Raw genomic sequence first — 16,660 nt, 5'->3', positions numbered from 1 at the left:
CCCAGTTTCTTCCTACTATTCGAGGAGCTCGACTCATGGAGATCCTAGATGGATCTACCCCTGAGCCGAGACAGCTTCTATGGAAGGCCCAGTTTCTTCCTACTATTCGAGGAGCTCAACTCATGGGGATCCTAGATGGATCTACCCCTGAGCCGCCCAAGACTCTGGAGGTGGTCACGGTGGACGGCAAGAAGGAGATCGTCCATAACACTGAGTACGACTCCTGGATCGCAAAAGATCAGCAAGTACTAAGCTACCTGCTGAATTCTCTCACCAAGGATGCATAAGCACCGGTGGCGACGGCAACTACAGCAGCAGAAGCATGGGGCGCGCTTGAGAGGATGTTCTCGGCACACTCCAAAGCGCGGATTGCAAATCTACGCGTTCTACTTTCCACGACCAAGAAGGGTAACCTGTCCTCCTCCGCTTACTTCACCAAGATGTGTTCCTTTAAAGATGAGCTAGCTGCGGTTAGAAAGAACATAGATGATGATGAGATGATTCACTTTATTTTGAATGGTCTTGATTTTGACTACAATCCTTTTGTGACATCTATGCTTGGTCGCGTTGGTTTTCTCTCTTTGAGCGAGTTATACTCTCAATTGCTTACTTATGATCAACGCATGGAGATGATCCAAGATGGAGGACAGTTTTCGACCCTAGCAACTATAATGCGCCCAAATAGAGTGGTCGTAACAATAAGATCGTTTGCTAGATCTGCAAGAAGGCCGGGCATGAAGCAAATCGCTGTTGTTACAGATATGACGAAGATGACGAGCAACCAAGTCAGAAAATAGTAGGAGCAGCCACGACCGTCTATGGGTATGATTCAAATTGGTATGTTGATAGTAGCTCGTCAGATCATATCACAAGTGAACTTGAGAAGATGACAATTCATGACAAGTACAATGGACGTGATCAAGTGCATGCGGCCAATGGTACAGGTATGGAAATTAGTAACATTGGTCATACAACTTTACATACCCCTAGCAAAAATATTATTCTGAAAAATATCCTTCATGTTCCTAGTGCTAGTAAGAATCTAGTTTTTGTTCATAAGCTAGCCTGAGATAATGATGCTTTCATAGAATTTCATCCAAACTTCTTTTGTATCAAGGATCAGGAAATGAAGAGAGTCATCCATCAAGGTAGATGCCGAAGAGGCCTCTATCCATTAGGATCTAATCTAGCGCCAGGAGATTCCACCAAACAAGCTTTTGTCGTCCATAAGCCCTCTACTACACGTTGGCATAGTAGACTTGGGCATGCTACTTTTCTTATCATAGAGAAAGTTCTTAGTCCAAATAAACTTCCGTGTGCTAGTGATCCAAAATCAGAAACTATTTGTAATGCATGTCAGATGGCCAAGAGCCGTCAACTTCCATATTCTATATCAAATAGTTCTTCTGAATCTCCTTTTGATTTAATTTTTTCAAATGTTTGGGAGCCGGCGCCCCTATCTATTGAGCGGCATAGCTACTATGTTAGCTTCATTGATGACTTTAGCAAGTATACATGGATCTACTTACTCATGAAAAAAATCTGATGTCTTTCAAGTGTTTCAAAATTTCCAAAATTTCCAGCAACTTGTAGAAAGGAGCTTCAATCGCAAGATTAAGTCTATGCAATTAGATTGGGAAGGAGAATATGAAAAGCTAGATTCCTTTATCCAACGCATAGGAATCTCTCACCGTGTTTCTTGTCCCATGCTCATCAACAAAATGGCATGGCCGAACGAAAACACCGACATATAGTTGATGTTGAGCTTTCTCTTCTTGCTAATGCTTCCATGCCTCTCAAATATTGGGATCATGCCTTTCTAACCGCCACTTACCTTATCAACCTCCTTCCAAGCAAAGTCATTGGGTATTATGTCCCTATTTCTCGATTACTTCATGAAATTGCTGATTATAAGCCTCTTCGAGTCTTTGGTTGCGCTTGTTGGCCCAACTTGCGACCATACAATTCACGAAAACTTGCTTTCCGTTCTACTCGTTGTGCCTTTTTAGGCTATAGCGCCAAGCATAAAGGCTTCAAATGCCTTGATATCTCGTCGGCATGTATCTACATATCTCACGATGTTGTCTTTGATGAAGACCTTTTTCCCAATGCCAGCGCCCAATTGCACCAAGAAATCATCCTCTTGCCACCATATTTGCTCAATCATGGGGATGTAAATTGTTTGACTAATGCTACTAATATTCCTGGTGAAGTTGTTGATGTTGTGCAGGAACTTGCCTCAAAAAACTCGGAATCTAGCCTTGCAACGGAAGAAACCAGTGCATCTGATAATGAAACAGGCACTGAAAGAGTTCTGACCGCAAACAATCTTGGCACTGATCCTGTTCCGGATTCGCCTGCTCCCAGATTGCGCACGCACTCCCAAGCGGATTCGCCCACGCCAGACACGTCCACCTCGTCTGTCTCCGCCAACCAGGGTGCGCCGCGTGGGGGAGGGGGGGCAGACCGCGCACTCCCCGCAGCTCCAGCATGCGCGCCCCCATCATCGACAGCGCGTGCCACGCACGCGCCCCCCATCTCTCCTGCGCCAATGCGTGGCTCACGCGCTTTGACCGCGCCAGATGCGCCCGCTTCTCCTGATCGTGTGCCTACAGCTGGATCTTCTGCGTCGGTTGCTGGATTTGGTGTGCCGCTGCTGCAACTGCCAGCAACTGATTCACCTCCGCTGTGACATACACGTCTTCAACATGGTATTGTTCGACCCAAGAAATTTACAGATGGGACTATTCGTTATGGTAATTTATGTGCCACTGGAGAGCCTGAAAATTTGGAAGAAGATCTAAATCATTCAAGGTGGAAACAAGCCATGCAAGAGGAATTCATAGCATTGCTCAAAAATAACACTTAGCATCTAGTTGAGCCACCCAAGAGTGGCTGCAATCTAATTAACTGCAAATGGGTGTTCAAGGTTAAAAGGAAGGCTGATGGAACAGTTGATAGATATAAGGCACGATTGGTAGCAAAAGGTTTTCGTCAAAGACATGGGATTGATTATGAGGACACATTTAGTCTAGTCATCAAGATTGCTACTGTGAGACTTGTCTTGTGGTTAGCAATTTCTAAAGATTGGTGCTTGAGATAGTTGGATGTTGAAAATGTGTTTCTTCATAGTGTTCTGGAAGAGGAGGTGTACATGAAACAGCCGCCTAGATTTGAGAAGCATGGCGCATCATATTTGGTATGTAAACTTGACAAGGCAATTTATGGCTTAAAACAAGCTCCACGTTTATTGAAATTGGGTTCTTAGTCTCAAAGTCAGACAACTCTCTATTTATTTATCAAAGGTTGGGAGTGGTTATCTATATGCTAATATATATTGATGATATTATTGTCACTAGCAATTCTAGTATTTCGGCTCTATTATTAGACTTTGAGGAAAGAATTTGCTCTAAAGGATCTCGGTGACTTGAGTTACTTCTTGGGAATTGAAGTTCAAAGAAATAAACAAGGATTGTTGTTATCACAACAGAAGTATGCACGTGAGATTCTAACACGTGTTGGTATGACTATGTGTAAAGGTTGTGGTATGACTAAGTGTAAAGGTTCCACAACGCCATTATCAAGTACGGAAAAACTTTCTAGCTTTGAAGGAGAACCATTGGGATCGGAAGATAGTACACATTATAGAAGTATTGTTGGGGCACTTCAATATCTTACTCTCACACGGCCTGATTTGGCGTTTTCAGTTAACAAGGCATGTCAATTTTTGCATGCACCAAATCTATTCATTGGATTGTTGTTAAATGAATTCTTCGCTATGTTCAATTTACTTTGGACGTGAGGTTGCATATGAGGAAGTCTAGTTCAATAACCTTGAGTGCATTCTTTGATGTTGATTGGGCTGATAGTGTTGATGATAGAAAATGTACTGGAGGGTTTGCAATTTTTTTTGTCCTAATCTTGTATCTTGGAGTGCTAGGAAACAGGCTACGGTGTCGAGATCAAGCATTGAAGTAGAGTATAAGTTTATGGCTAATGCTACTGCAGAATTGATTTGGTTGGAATCTTTGTTGCTTGAACTTGGAGTCAAATTGACACAACCACCTATATTATGGTGTGATAATTTGGGAGCTATATATCTTTCAGCAAATCCGGTGTTTCATACTCGTGCAAAACATATTGAGATTGATTTTCATTTTGTACGTGGGAGGGTTGCCAAGAAGCAATTACAAGTCAGATTGGTATCCACTCATGATCAGGTTGCGGATGGTTTTACTAACGCTTTGACAGCCGGCAAATTAGAAGATTTCAAGCACAATCTAAACCTCAAGAAGAAGAGAGGTTTAGATTAAGGGAGGATGTTAGAATTGCGTTCGTAACAAGTAGCTTGTCTACCATGTGCGCCATGCATAGGAGTCCTGGAGAGACTTGTATACGTGCGTGACAATTGTGATCTTAGAGATAGACTTGGATTGCTTAGAGATAAATCCTTTTGTAATTCAGATTATAAAGCAAACCGAGTCCTAGGCGATCATGATTGTATCCATGTAAGTCTCTGATGGTTTTCACTACATATAAACGTGCAACCGTGGTAAATCAAGATAGACAACCATGTTTCTCTCTTTTCTTACGACGAGCTCGCCACCCAGGGATGCGTCGAGGTCGAGGTCGAGGTCCACACCACCGAAGATGACGAGGCGTGAATGCCATCGATACACAGACCCTGATTGCTTTAATTACGCTAGCTCTACATGCAGACGGATTGGATTGGAAGGAAACTGAACCTGCATATGACGGCCTAAGAAGCCCTAAGACTGAGGAGGTGCAGCAGTAGCACGGCGGAGGAGGGATGACCGGTCAAGACGACGGAGGAGACGTCGTCGTGGAGATCTAAAAATCTTATGCACCGTGTACGCGGATATTTCATATGAGAAATTGCGTAACTTGTGACTTACGATATGCGTGAGATTCCCTAGAATTTATAATAATTTTTGGTACAAAAATTCCTTAGTTCTGGGTGGGTTACCCGTACCCGAGACTAAAGATCCCGACTTTTAATTCTAAATTAGTAGTTCTGGTTTTAAAATTGAGTTCCCTGATGTTTCCTAACCGGAACGAGCTTTCCAGTAGCGAACGTTGTTGAACCGGCAGATTGAAGAAACACGTATGCCGATAATGGTAAAATGTGATCGATAATCATGCACAGCTACTCCCTAATGATGACATATAAAATTGAATCAAATGTTAGACCTGATACCAAATTATAATTCTTTTGAATCTTTTAAATTTATTAATTTTACTACGTACGTAGATATACGTCTATGTCGTTGAAACATATATCCCGAAACCATGCACGGTAACGTCGAGATCGAGCATTGAAGCCCAAACGTACAGCAGGGATCTACGAGAATCTAAAAAAAAATACAACGTACAAATCCTGTTTCATGAGACAGGGACGTTATGCAGACTATTCAGCCGCCAAAGCTGACTAAACATTGAAACTACTCTTCACCACAAGAAACTAAAGCACTGTATACAAATTAAAGCAAATATAACTACCAGACTGATGAGTTCACCAGTACACCACAACTAACAATCCACCATGAATCATCAACAAGAGGGAGACAAGCAGGTGAAGCTGTTTGGCTTCTGGCCAAGCCCCTACGTTCTCAAAGTGATATGGGCGCTAAGGATCAAAGGCGTGGAGTACGACTACATCGAGGAGGATCTCAGCAACAAGAGCGACCAGCTGCTGGAGTACAACCCCGTGCACAAGAAAGTTCCTGTCCTGGTCTATCAAGGTAAACCCATCGCAGAGTCAGAGGTCATTATCCAGTTCATCGATGAGGCGTGGAAGGACCGTGGTGACCCAATCTTACCAGAGGATCCCTACGAGCGCGCCATGGCCCGTTTCTGGGTTAGATTTCTCCAGGATAAGGTCAGAAATTTTCAAGTTTCTTCTCTGTTAATCAGTTCTCAACTTTTGATTCCAACCTTCAATTACAGTCATTCATCCATAGATCATATAGTTTGGGAAGAACATAAAACAAGCATGTAATTGTATATTCTTTTAGCTCTCGCCACCGATTTGGAAGTGGTTCACCACGCAAGGCCAACAACAGGAGGATGCACACGGAGCTGCCATAGACCAGCTGCTGGTTCTGGAGAAGGAGCTTGATGGGAAGCGATTCTTTGCCGGCGAGAAGATCGGCTTCGTGGACTTATCACTTGGCCCGCTGTCGTATGTGATTCCGATATATGAGGAGATCACCGGCGTCAAGATGATAACAGAGGAGAAGCTCCCTTCCCTGTCTGCGTGGATGGGGAATTTCTTGAGCTCGCCGGTGGTGAAGGATCACCTGCCACCGCTGGACAAGTTGCGACTCAGGTTACAAGCAATACGTGAAGCATTTCTAAACGGCAAAGTTAAGTAGCAGAGGTCATTTTGCCATTGAGCCTCTTCAGTTTGGTCGGGATCAGAGGGTCAATATATGGCACAAATAGTGTTTGCACCGAAAAGAAAGAAAATAAAAAACATTATGAAACTGCGTAGCAATTAATTGTCACTGCCGTTTCTGAAGCACTCCTACCTACTACCGTTTGTAACTGAAAGGAGGAATATTATCATGATACCGTTTGTAACCGAAAACGCAATCCAGCATCAATCACTTTGATCCGTGAATGGCTTTGCCTGCATCTATCTCGATCATGCCCGGTGGTTAGGAGCAAGTAACGACCGACCAGTTCTCTTCTCTAGCTTTCTTTATATCACATTCATACTAGCTAAGGGGGTGTTTGGGAGGCATGGGCTAAATTTTAGCCCATGTCACATCGGATATTTGAACACTAATTAGGAGTATTAAACATAGACTAATTATAAAATTAATTACACAACCCCTAGGCTAAATCGCGAGACAAATCTATTAAGCCTAATTAGTCCATGATTTGACAATGTGATGTCATTCGCTAATGATGGATTAATTAGGCTTAATAGATTCATATCGCGATTTAGCCTAGGGGTTCTGCTATTAGTTTTATAATTAGTTCATATTTAGTCCTCCTAATTAGCATCCGAACATCCGAGGTGCAGGGCTAAATTTTAGCCCCTGCTATCCAAACACCCCCTAAGAAAACACAAGACATCAGCTGCACTGTTGCTCTTTCTGATGGCGATGGCGAGACCATGCATGGAGAGTTGCAAACGACGCAGATCATCCAATCCAATGCATGGTGCCAACAAGCGTGAGCACGAGACAACCCGTTTGCATCGCCAGCCATGAGACAAGTTCATTCTGCATGCACCAAGCTCAAGCAAGTTGGGCATCCCATCCCATATACCGAAAGGTGAGCGTGCTGTTCCCCCTTTCCCCATCAGGTCTCCCTCCATTCACTCAGCCACGTCAATCTCACACTGCATCAGATTCTCCTCGCTCTCATGCCCCCTGCCTTTCGGTTGCCCAGAAAATCGGCAAACCGGACCAAACCTCCACAAACACTTTAACTATTATCACCAAAATTGAAAATTCTTGTATTCCAAATGGGCATTACATTCTCTGTTCACCTGTCGATCAAATGCTGCAGAATGCATTCCAAATGAGCTTTAGAATCAGAACAAGCAGTTGTTTTGTGCAGGAAAATCTAAAGCAAACATAAGCCCTTCACCATATAATAAAACCACATTATCGAAACATGACAGATGAAATATTGGCTGATAATTACTTTTCCATTTCTTTGTCTGCTACCTCCTGCTGTTCTACAAGGGTGAAAAGAAGAGCAAAAGGTGGATGCACAGACCCAAGGAGTGCTGCAAGCATGCAAGACGATGCAACAGCAATGGGCAAAATAGGACACGGATGACGGGTCCATGCTGAACTGCTCATGTGAGTGCTCTGGTCCCTCTCGTCGCGTCACTTTTCCTTGTGCTGTTGTGCAGCTGCAGCACTATGACTGCCTGGCTTTTGTCCACTCCTCTACCTCTCTGGCTTTTGTCCACTCCTCTACCTCTCTAGCAGTCTAGCCTCTGTTTTCTTTGGATGTCTGTATGCAGCCATGTCACTTCACTACAACTGGCTGCCAGGACTAGTTACTACTACATCATCTACGGTTTAATGACTGTATCATTCTGAGATCCATACTACAAACGAGCTTACGAGATGGACCTTTGATCTTTGTTCTTGATACCGGCAGGAGCTACTAAACGACTATTATTTATAGGACTACTATCATATACTTAGACCTAGAAGTCTAGAACTAAAACAACCTAGATTTGTTTCTTTCTTGTTGTTGCTGTTGCTGTTCCCTCCCTGAAGATACACCTATTATTTGTTAAAGCTTTCTTCTACCCTTTCCTCCACTTGATGGGGTCATGATAGTCCCTGCAGGCAGCACATCAATAAACAATAACAGGACCATCAGCAGGGGGAGGCTAATTTTATATGCATCATGATTGAGCAGCTGATTGTTACAGCACTCTCATAAACAAAGACAGGGCTGTTGATACTTACTCCCAGATTAGAGGAAAGGAGACCCCTTTTGCTCTGTATTCACAGGCCAATGGCTTCATGCCCAGGAGAAAACCTGAAGAAAAACAGAGGTAAAACAATCTTTCTTATCACATAAATAGCAATAAGAAAACATCCTGCTGTTAACCTATAACTTCTTTTAGATAATAAGAAACACCCGTGTATAAAATCCGATTTTTGCCCAACCCTACCCATGACAGGATGAGGCGAGTCCATGTATGCATAGCACCTCTATTAGTTCATATGGGTGTTAACTCATAGCACTACGTTTGAAGAGCTAATAGGTTAACCCGACCTATCTAGACTACCAAGGTTCAACTAATTCGACCACAACAAAATATTTTAGGTTACACAAGCCGAAACTACAAATAGAAAGGGACAAGGGTATTACAAAAGATTATGCTTTACTCAAACAGTAATGGACAAGCCAAAACTTCGAACAGTATGAACAAGAGTATGAAAGATTAAATTACTGAATATTTACCTGGGCACCTGAAAGAAGCAGGAGTTGTATGGGGGCAGCTCAAGGGTGGATGTAGGTGGGAAGAGGGATGAAGCCACATGATGAGGGCTGGTGTTGCTGATGTTGCCATTTTGACCTGTTGTAGAAGTATCAGTGAAGGCCTTGGTGGGTGATGCAAAGGGGCTCTCAGGCAAAATGTGCTCCACCACGCCACTACAATTCAAACAAACAAGGAACATATCAATCCTGGAAAGATCAAGACCAAACCCAAAGAAAGGGAATAAGTTGCAACAAGATACTGCTTAAAAATAGCCATTAGTTTCGTTTCTCCTTTCCCCTACCCTTTGCTATGGCTTTTCTTTTCCCCTTTTGTTACTTCCAATCAAGAGAACAAATCGTCAGCCACCCTAACAGCCTATATACCTCACCTCCATTAACAATTCGTCAATTCCTTTTAGAGGAGCGTTAGCTTTAGGCCAGAGAATAAATAGAGCATAGACAAAAAAAAAACATTTTCATTCAACTATCACATATTGCCACCTCTTTGCTAAACAATGACCACAGATAAGTTTCCAACAATTTGTTAGCAGTGGCAAATTTAGAGTCAATGACAGATGGCAAAAGTGTGGCATGGCTACGTTTACATTTATCAACCAACCAAACATGCCCAAAGAAAGGAAAAATTAAGCAAGCCAGCTTTGTTTCTCTATGCTGCCTTTTCTCCATTCCTTTCCCCTAAAAGAAATACCAACTAGCCGTGCCCATTTGGTAAATATTTTTACTCCACAACAACAATCTTACCTTTCTTGGAATGCGCAAGCAACATTGGGTGTTGCTGTCACAGGACCAGATTCCCTCTTCTCCTCTTCCCCAGGGTTGACCACCTGCTTGGGACTGGCATCACCATCCTCTTCCTGCTGCTCCTCGTGCCTGCCTTCTGCATCAGTTGCAGAGACAGCAGCAGCTGCAGGCGCACTCATTGCAAGACTTGTACTGTTCATCTTGCTATCTACAATCAGAAACCATGGATTCAAAGTCACGACCTCTGAACCTGCAAGCACCTCACCAATGCAAGAGAGCCAAGAATTTGTCAGGGTCAAGAAGTAGACCTTGGATGGTGACATCCTCCATATGGACGGCATTGCCATTCCCATTGATGCTGCCTTTGCCATCAGCTTGTCCCAGAGGCACGGGGAAGCCGAGATGGTGACCCCTGCTCTTGAGGTCGAGAAGCTGCAGCCTTACGAACCGGCGTCCCTCCAGCTCAATAGCTTGCTGCAGCTCGGCCGCCTGCTGCTGCTCTTCGAGCTTCCTCCTCAGAAAAGCCTCATGGTTAGCAATGTTCCCGTACATCATCCTTGGTCCTAGCAATTGCAAAATCAACATGTCAAAACACCTGCAATCAGCAACGGAAATGCTGCTAGGGACACATGCATGCAGAAAAGAGAACGGTTACTACTCACCAATCTGCGGCTGCTGCAGATCCAAAGGGTCCCTGGAATCGAGCAATCCGGTGGGCGACGTGCAGCCGACGAAGTCGCCGTGGTGCGCGTGCTGCAGCTTCCTGCAATCAAACAAAAAAAACAAAGCAAAAGAAAAGTTGCTTTAGGAACAGAAACCGCCAAGCAACGTGCAATGTAGGATGGATTGGGATGCAACGGACGGACCTGAACCTGTCCGGGACCTTGCCCTTCTCCTTGTATGGCTTGACGAGCACGCGCGCGTTGCACACGAAATGCGGGTTGCCCTTGTTGAGGATGATCTTCACCGTCTCCGCGTAGACGAAGGTGACGAAGCCGAACATGCGCTTCTGCTGGTAGGGGATGCGCACGTCCTGCACCGGACCGTACATGCTGCTCGATCGAAACCAAAGGCAATCGATTTCGTCCATTATTGGAGACAGTCCAAACAAAACAGAAGCTAATAATAATGGCGGCGTGCTTGTTACCTGAAGTAGTTGGAGACGTCCTCCTCGCTGAAGGTGGAGTCCGCCGGGAAGGTCAGGTAGATCTGCCGGGCCGCGGGGCTGCCGATGAGCTCGCCGCGGTCCATCCGAGGCGACCGCTCCGGGAACCTGTGCATGTCCTCGCCGCCGAGCAGAATGCCCGCCGCCGCTGCTCTGAAACAGCAACGCAAAATCAGGAAAAGTGGGCACAAGACCCAAACCAAAATGCAATCTTTGCAGGTAAAAATGGCACCTTTGGTGCTCGTGCTGCTGCTGCTGCTGCTGGAGCAGGAAGTTGAGGCTGACGCCTTTGGGCGGCGACGGCGAGAAGGGGAACGCGGACGCCATGAGCTGCTGCTGCCGCGCGGCGGCCAAGGCCTTGGCGCGCACCACCGCCATCTCCCGCTCCGCCGCCGCGTCGTCCTCGGGCAGGCCGTGCAGAAACCGGCAGGACGAGCCGTTCTTGCAGTAGCCGCGCGCGAAGTACATGCACGGCCTCCACGCCGCCACCTCGGCGTCGCTCAGCGAGAAGCTCCGGCGGTGGCCGCCGCTGGCCGGCGACCAGCAGTCGTACTCGCCCTCGGGGTAGAACGCGTTGCCGCCGTCGTACCCCACCTGGTCGGCGGCGAACGGCGACTGATGGTCACCTCCCCCGGGGCTCGGAACGCCGCCCCAGGGCGAGCCGAGCACGGGCGACGGCGGGGACGCGGGCTTGGCGGCGATGTCGGCGCGGGCGGTGGCGACGAAGGCGTGGAGGAGGTGGTCGGGGCCGAAGGCGAGGCGGATGAGCTCCTTGTCGCTGTTGTCCTGGATGAGGAGCAGGCCCATGATCTTGGAGGCGTTGTCGGGGTCCAGAGCGCGCACCCGGTCGAACACCACCTTGGTGGCCTCCCAGGCGTCCATGGCGTCCGCCGCAGGGAGCAGGAGCAGCGCGGCGGTTCTTTCGCTTCTTGAAGGGGGGGAGATCGATGGAGACGGACGGGAGGTGAAAAGGAGCGGAGTTACAGGGAGGGGAGAGGAGCGGGGTGTGGGGGCACGGTTGTAAAAAGCTAGCACTGCAGCACAGTGAATTAAATAGGCTTGGCTGTGGTTGGGTTGGAGACGGTGCACACCCAAACTGGCCCCTTCGGTTTCCCTCCATCAATGTTTCGGGGAAATTTTTGGTGGGGAGTTTGAATTGAGCGGTTGTTTTGCTTGCGTGACAAGGAGTCAAGGCCCCGAGAGATAGTATTTTTTTTAAAAAAAAGGACCCAAGAGATACTATACTTTTATTTGAAACTTGGATTGAAAAATGACGCAACGTTCAAATTCTAGTGTTAATAGTTGCACACCTAGTTTGATTTTATTCAATTTTTTTGTTATCAATCTGTCACATGTAAATGTAAATGAGTAAAGTAGTACTAGCATTGCTCAATCGATAGTAAAGCCACTCCGCACAAGGAATTCAAAATTTGAACCATTGGCGAAGAACTTGAGGAGCGTGCTTTCAATTATTTTCACGTGTTTAATAGTCATGATTACCTAACGGTAGTTGTGGTGGCTTATGCAGGTTCAACCTATTTGTTGGCATATACACTTTTACTTAAGCAATTTACAACCCCTCATGCAAATAGATATGGTATTGATGAACACTCCAATAATTAGGATGGTTGGCCAATTTCTTTACAAATTAGAATTTAATGTAGAAAAGACATAGGTCTTATGCTTGGTGAAATCAGGGTTCTATTGGTCTACATCTCTCGCTGATACCGAGGAACTAATCCGCCGATGCTAAGGATGTCAATTCTTCACCAAGCAACAGCACGTCCCTGCCTACAAGCTGATCACCATACCACCCTCTTGGCCCTTCGCATGCTGGGAGCTCGACATGATCAGTGCAATACCCACAGCGCCTAGAGGATTCAACCGAGTACTGGTGGCAATTGACAAGTTTATCAAGTGGATCGAGGTGAAACTAGTAACCTACCCCAAGGCAGATAGAGTACTCAACTTCCTCGATGAAATTATCCACCGTTGCAGCTTCCCCAATCGCATTATCATAGACCTGGGCTCCAACTTCAACAATCATGAGTTCTGGGAACATTGTGAGAACAGCAGGATCGACGTCCGGTACGTCTCTGTCGCTCATCCGTGGGCCAACGGCCAGGTTGAGCGCACTAATAGGATGGTACTGGAAGCTCTCAAGAAAAAGCTGCATGATATCGGTAACACGGAAGGAGGCAAGTGGCTCAAAGAACTACCCAATATTCTCTGAGGGCTCCGTACCCAGCCATGCAAGCCTATAAGGCAATTGCCCTACTTCCTGGTCTACAGATCCGAAGTTGTCCTACCTGCCAACGTTATGTGAAAATCTCCAACAGTCAAGCCGTACGAGGAGAACGCAGCAGAGGAAACAAGGCGCCTAGACTTAGACAGCCTCGAAGAAGCTCGTTGTGCAGCACTCGTCCAGTCTGCAAGGTACCTTGAAGGAATCCACCACAATCATGATTGCAACATCAAAGAACATTCATTCAATATAGACGATACGGTCCTCAAGCGTATCCAAGACACCAAGAAGCTGCACAAGCTAAACTTGCTATGGGAGGGACCGTTCATCATCTCCAAGGTCACTTGACCTGGGTCGTATAAGCTCTAACATCTCTTTGGCAAAGACGTTGAAAACTCGTGGAATATCGAGCAACTCTGTCGATTTTATCCCTAAATTTTGATTTACATATTCATGTGAATTGGCCATAGGCCCTAGTTAAAAAATTACAATTCAATAAAGCAGTCATATTTTTTTATTATAATTCGACTACTTATTTCTACCTAATCACGGCTTGCAAAAACAAGTTTGCAGAGCTATTTAGCTCCCTGGGCAAAATCACCCAATTGTAGCTTGTAATAACAAGTCTACACAACTATAGCAAGCTATTTAGCTCTCTCGGTAAAATTGCCCCAGTGCAGCTTGTAATAACACGTCTGCAAAATTTTAATGAGTTATTCAACTCACTGGAAAAAAATGTCTAATCGCGGCTTGCAAAGCAAGTCTACAGTAAACTCAATGAGTTAGTTAACTCATTAAATAAATTTGTCCATTAGTGGCTTGCAAAAAAAAGAAGCCATCAGTACCTCAGGAGTTAATTAAACTACTTAAGTAACTATTCACTAGACAAGTCTGTCTAGTCGCGGCTTGTAATAACAAGTCTACAATTCCAGGCTTTCCAGAGCATAACATCAATACAACTTAGAGAAGTTGTAAAGATAGGCTCTACTTGTCAAAACCCTAAAGAGACCTCAATTAAAGAAGTCTATCGCCCAGGCAGCTTGAGTACTCGTGCATTGCAAACAAAGGAACACACAACAAGAGTACTCACAATTAGCACCTGATGAGGCTCATCAAAGAAGCCTTGTGCGCAAACAGTCACATCTACCGTACGAGCAAGTATCAAGGAAGATTGTGAGATGCACTAAAAACAACAAGTCGAAAGCACTAAAAACATCTTGCAGCGGGAGCGTTTGATGACATCCTGCGCCACACAATAAGTACTCGTATCAAGGCATGGGTACTAATTGCAAGTTATGTATCAATGGAAGAAGCCGGATAAAGCATACATCTGCTTAAGCACTGATACGGTGGTGCATCTCCATCATCCCAGCAACCAGATCCATGTTCAGCAGAGGGTCGTCGATCAGTTGGATATCTTCAACATAAATTTCTCAAGCCGACAGAGGATCCGCGTGAGCTTTGAAATCAGTTGTGCTGAGCGGAACCATGGCAAGGCTTGTTGATGGACCTGGCTTGGAAGACACGTTGATAGCCATGACTTTCAAAATTGTTGCCGCTTCAATTTTCGCCTTTGCCTCAAGGGCTACGCGAGTAGCCACGATGCTAGAGGTAGTCGCCACCACTTCTTCAGGTGCTTGTCACTCAGGGGCTGGCACTATAACATCAGTCAAAGATGATATAACATCTTGCATCAATGCTGCTACAAAAGACACAGCACTTGGACTACTCGTCGTCGCGGGCTGATTCTCCAGCTATGGACTTGCTTGAGCCAGGGCAACGTCCTGGACTGAGAGGTTGCCGCCATCGGTCACAAGCCTCAAGCTAGGCCCTCCAAAGTCCATATCAGAGGATTTCCTGCATAAGAAAAAATCTCAGAGACTCAACAAATCGATCATGAGCTACAATTAGTACTCAAAGGAGTAGCAAGACATACCTTATAGATCTCCTCAATTTCAAAGAGGGTTCTCCTATAAGGCACAATGGTTTGATGGTTGGAGACGGTCTCTTTGGTGCATCTTGAATGGTCGTAGCATGATCATTGCCAGCCTTAGTCACCGCCTCTGCTGTTCGAGTTGTTCTTACGCCGGCAGGGTCCATCACTAATCCAGATGTGTTGCTATCAACAGCAACAGGAGGCTCTGGATCATCTTGCATGTTGATCACCTCCTCGATGACTGGCGACCTATCTTGCATAGCTAGAGTACCTGCCTTTTCAGCATCCATCACCGGCTCGAGTACCTGCAAACTACCAATGTCATCTTGAGCAAACACGGTGGTGTTATTGGAATCGCCTACTAGGAGTACACGATCCTTAGAATCTTGTCCTTCCTTATAAGTAATTACCGTGGGAGGCACATCTTCTACAGTGACAGACTTCTTCATAGCCCATTTAGCCGCAATGGTATGTTTGTTCTTTGGTAGCGGAGGGATTGCGGCTTCAAGCTCATCATTAGCTGTGCGCTTCCTCGATCCAGAGGACGATCCAACCTTAGCAGATGGCTGGGCCTTGACTTCAAAGTCCTCCGCAGCATCAGAGCTAGTGCCGCTAGAGGATTCGAGTACTTCCTCCTCTTGGTTGTCATCACTCTTATCGCTCTCCACCATATGCACGTGAGGAGCAGCTTCACAAGTATCTTCTGATCTGGGAGGAGGAGGAGGAGCTGAGAAATACAAAGCATCATCTTCTTGCAATGAAAGACAAGTTAGCAAACCCAACAAACTTCAAAATAAGTACTCGGGGGCTACAACTACAGGTACTTACAGGCTTTTGTTCCCGCACAATAGTAGGGATCTCTCCCACATTTTTGAACATCTGCTTCAGTCTCACTATAATTTCATCTGTGTTGAGCTCATCAGGAGACAGTCTAGACGAATCATTGACACCAGAATACTCATAGCCCTAGTGGCATCGCTGCTGCAAGGGCTGGATTCGTCACTTCATAAAATTGAAGGCTACTCCAACTCCAGTGAGCCCTTATTGCTTCAACTTGGCTACTCTATCAAGGAGATCGGGTAGTTGGAGGCAATCCCCATGTGTTGGCTCATCAAGCCACCAATTGTTCCAGGAGGGGTGATGTCCTGTCAGCTCAGGTAGTTTTGGATCATGGTTGCCAATGTAGAACCACTTTTCTTTCCACCCAGCAATGGAATCTATCAACTCATAAGCCAGATACTGGCTGCCGAGTTTCTCCCGTATCTGGATAGGCTCCTCCAACTACTTGAGTGTAATCCCTTATCGGCTGAGGCTTTACACGGAGAAATTTTCGGAATAACTGGAAGTGGGGTCTGATTTCCAGAAAAGCTTCGCAGAGGTGAACAAATATGGCAGTATGGAGAATTTCGTTGGGATTCAGATGAACCAACTCCAACTTATAGTAGTTCAGAAGACCCCGAAAAAAGTCAGAACCGGGCAGTGCAAGACCGCGCTCGATAAACTTGGCAGCCACAAGCACCTTGATCTCCTCTTCTTTCAAGGATGATCGTTTCCAAGCACAAGCGAG

At 45.7% G+C, this 16,660-nt stretch overlaps 2 protein-coding genes across 2 annotated transcripts; one reads left to right on the top strand and one right to left on the bottom strand.

Moving 5' to 3' along the window:
- Nucleotides 1–5,501: 5,501 nt before the first annotated feature.
- On the top strand, nucleotides 5,502–6,657 carry LOC101773452 (glutathione transferase GST 23). The gene is made up of 2 exons (XM_004978430.3): nucleotides 5,502–5,899; nucleotides 6,036–6,657. The coding sequence occupies exons 1-2, from the start codon at nucleotides 5,564–5,566 to the stop codon at nucleotides 6,393–6,395; spliced, it is 696 nt and encodes a 231-aa protein (XP_004978487.1). The 5' UTR covers nucleotides 5,502–5,563; the 3' UTR covers nucleotides 6,396–6,657.
- A 999-nt stretch (nucleotides 6,658–7,656) lies between these two features.
- Nucleotides 7,657–12,125, bottom strand: LOC101773044 (zinc finger CCCH domain-containing protein 23). Its single transcript, XM_004978429.2, has 9 exons — nucleotides 11,145–12,125; nucleotides 10,895–11,065; nucleotides 10,614–10,799; nucleotides 10,410–10,510; nucleotides 10,056–10,310; nucleotides 9,748–9,955; nucleotides 8,968–9,159; nucleotides 8,466–8,538; nucleotides 7,657–8,336 (listed from the first exon to the last, which is right to left on the bottom strand). The coding sequence occupies exons 1-8, from the start codon at nucleotides 11,792–11,794 to the stop codon at nucleotides 8,505–8,507; spliced, it is 1,797 nt and encodes a 598-aa protein (XP_004978486.1). The 5' UTR covers nucleotides 11,795–12,125; the 3' UTR covers nucleotides 7,657–8,336; nucleotides 8,466–8,504.
- Nucleotides 12,126–16,660: the final 4,535 nt, after the last annotated feature.

The sequence above is a fragment of the Setaria italica genome, chromosome VIII (assembly GCF_000263155.2).
Source record: "Setaria italica strain Yugu1 chromosome VIII, Setaria_italica_v2.0, whole genome shotgun sequence".
Lineage (NCBI taxonomy): Eukaryota > Viridiplantae > Streptophyta > Magnoliopsida > Poales > Poaceae > Setaria > Setaria italica.
Note: the sequence above shows the minus strand (reverse complement) of the source record. Positions and strands in the feature narration are given on the sequence as shown.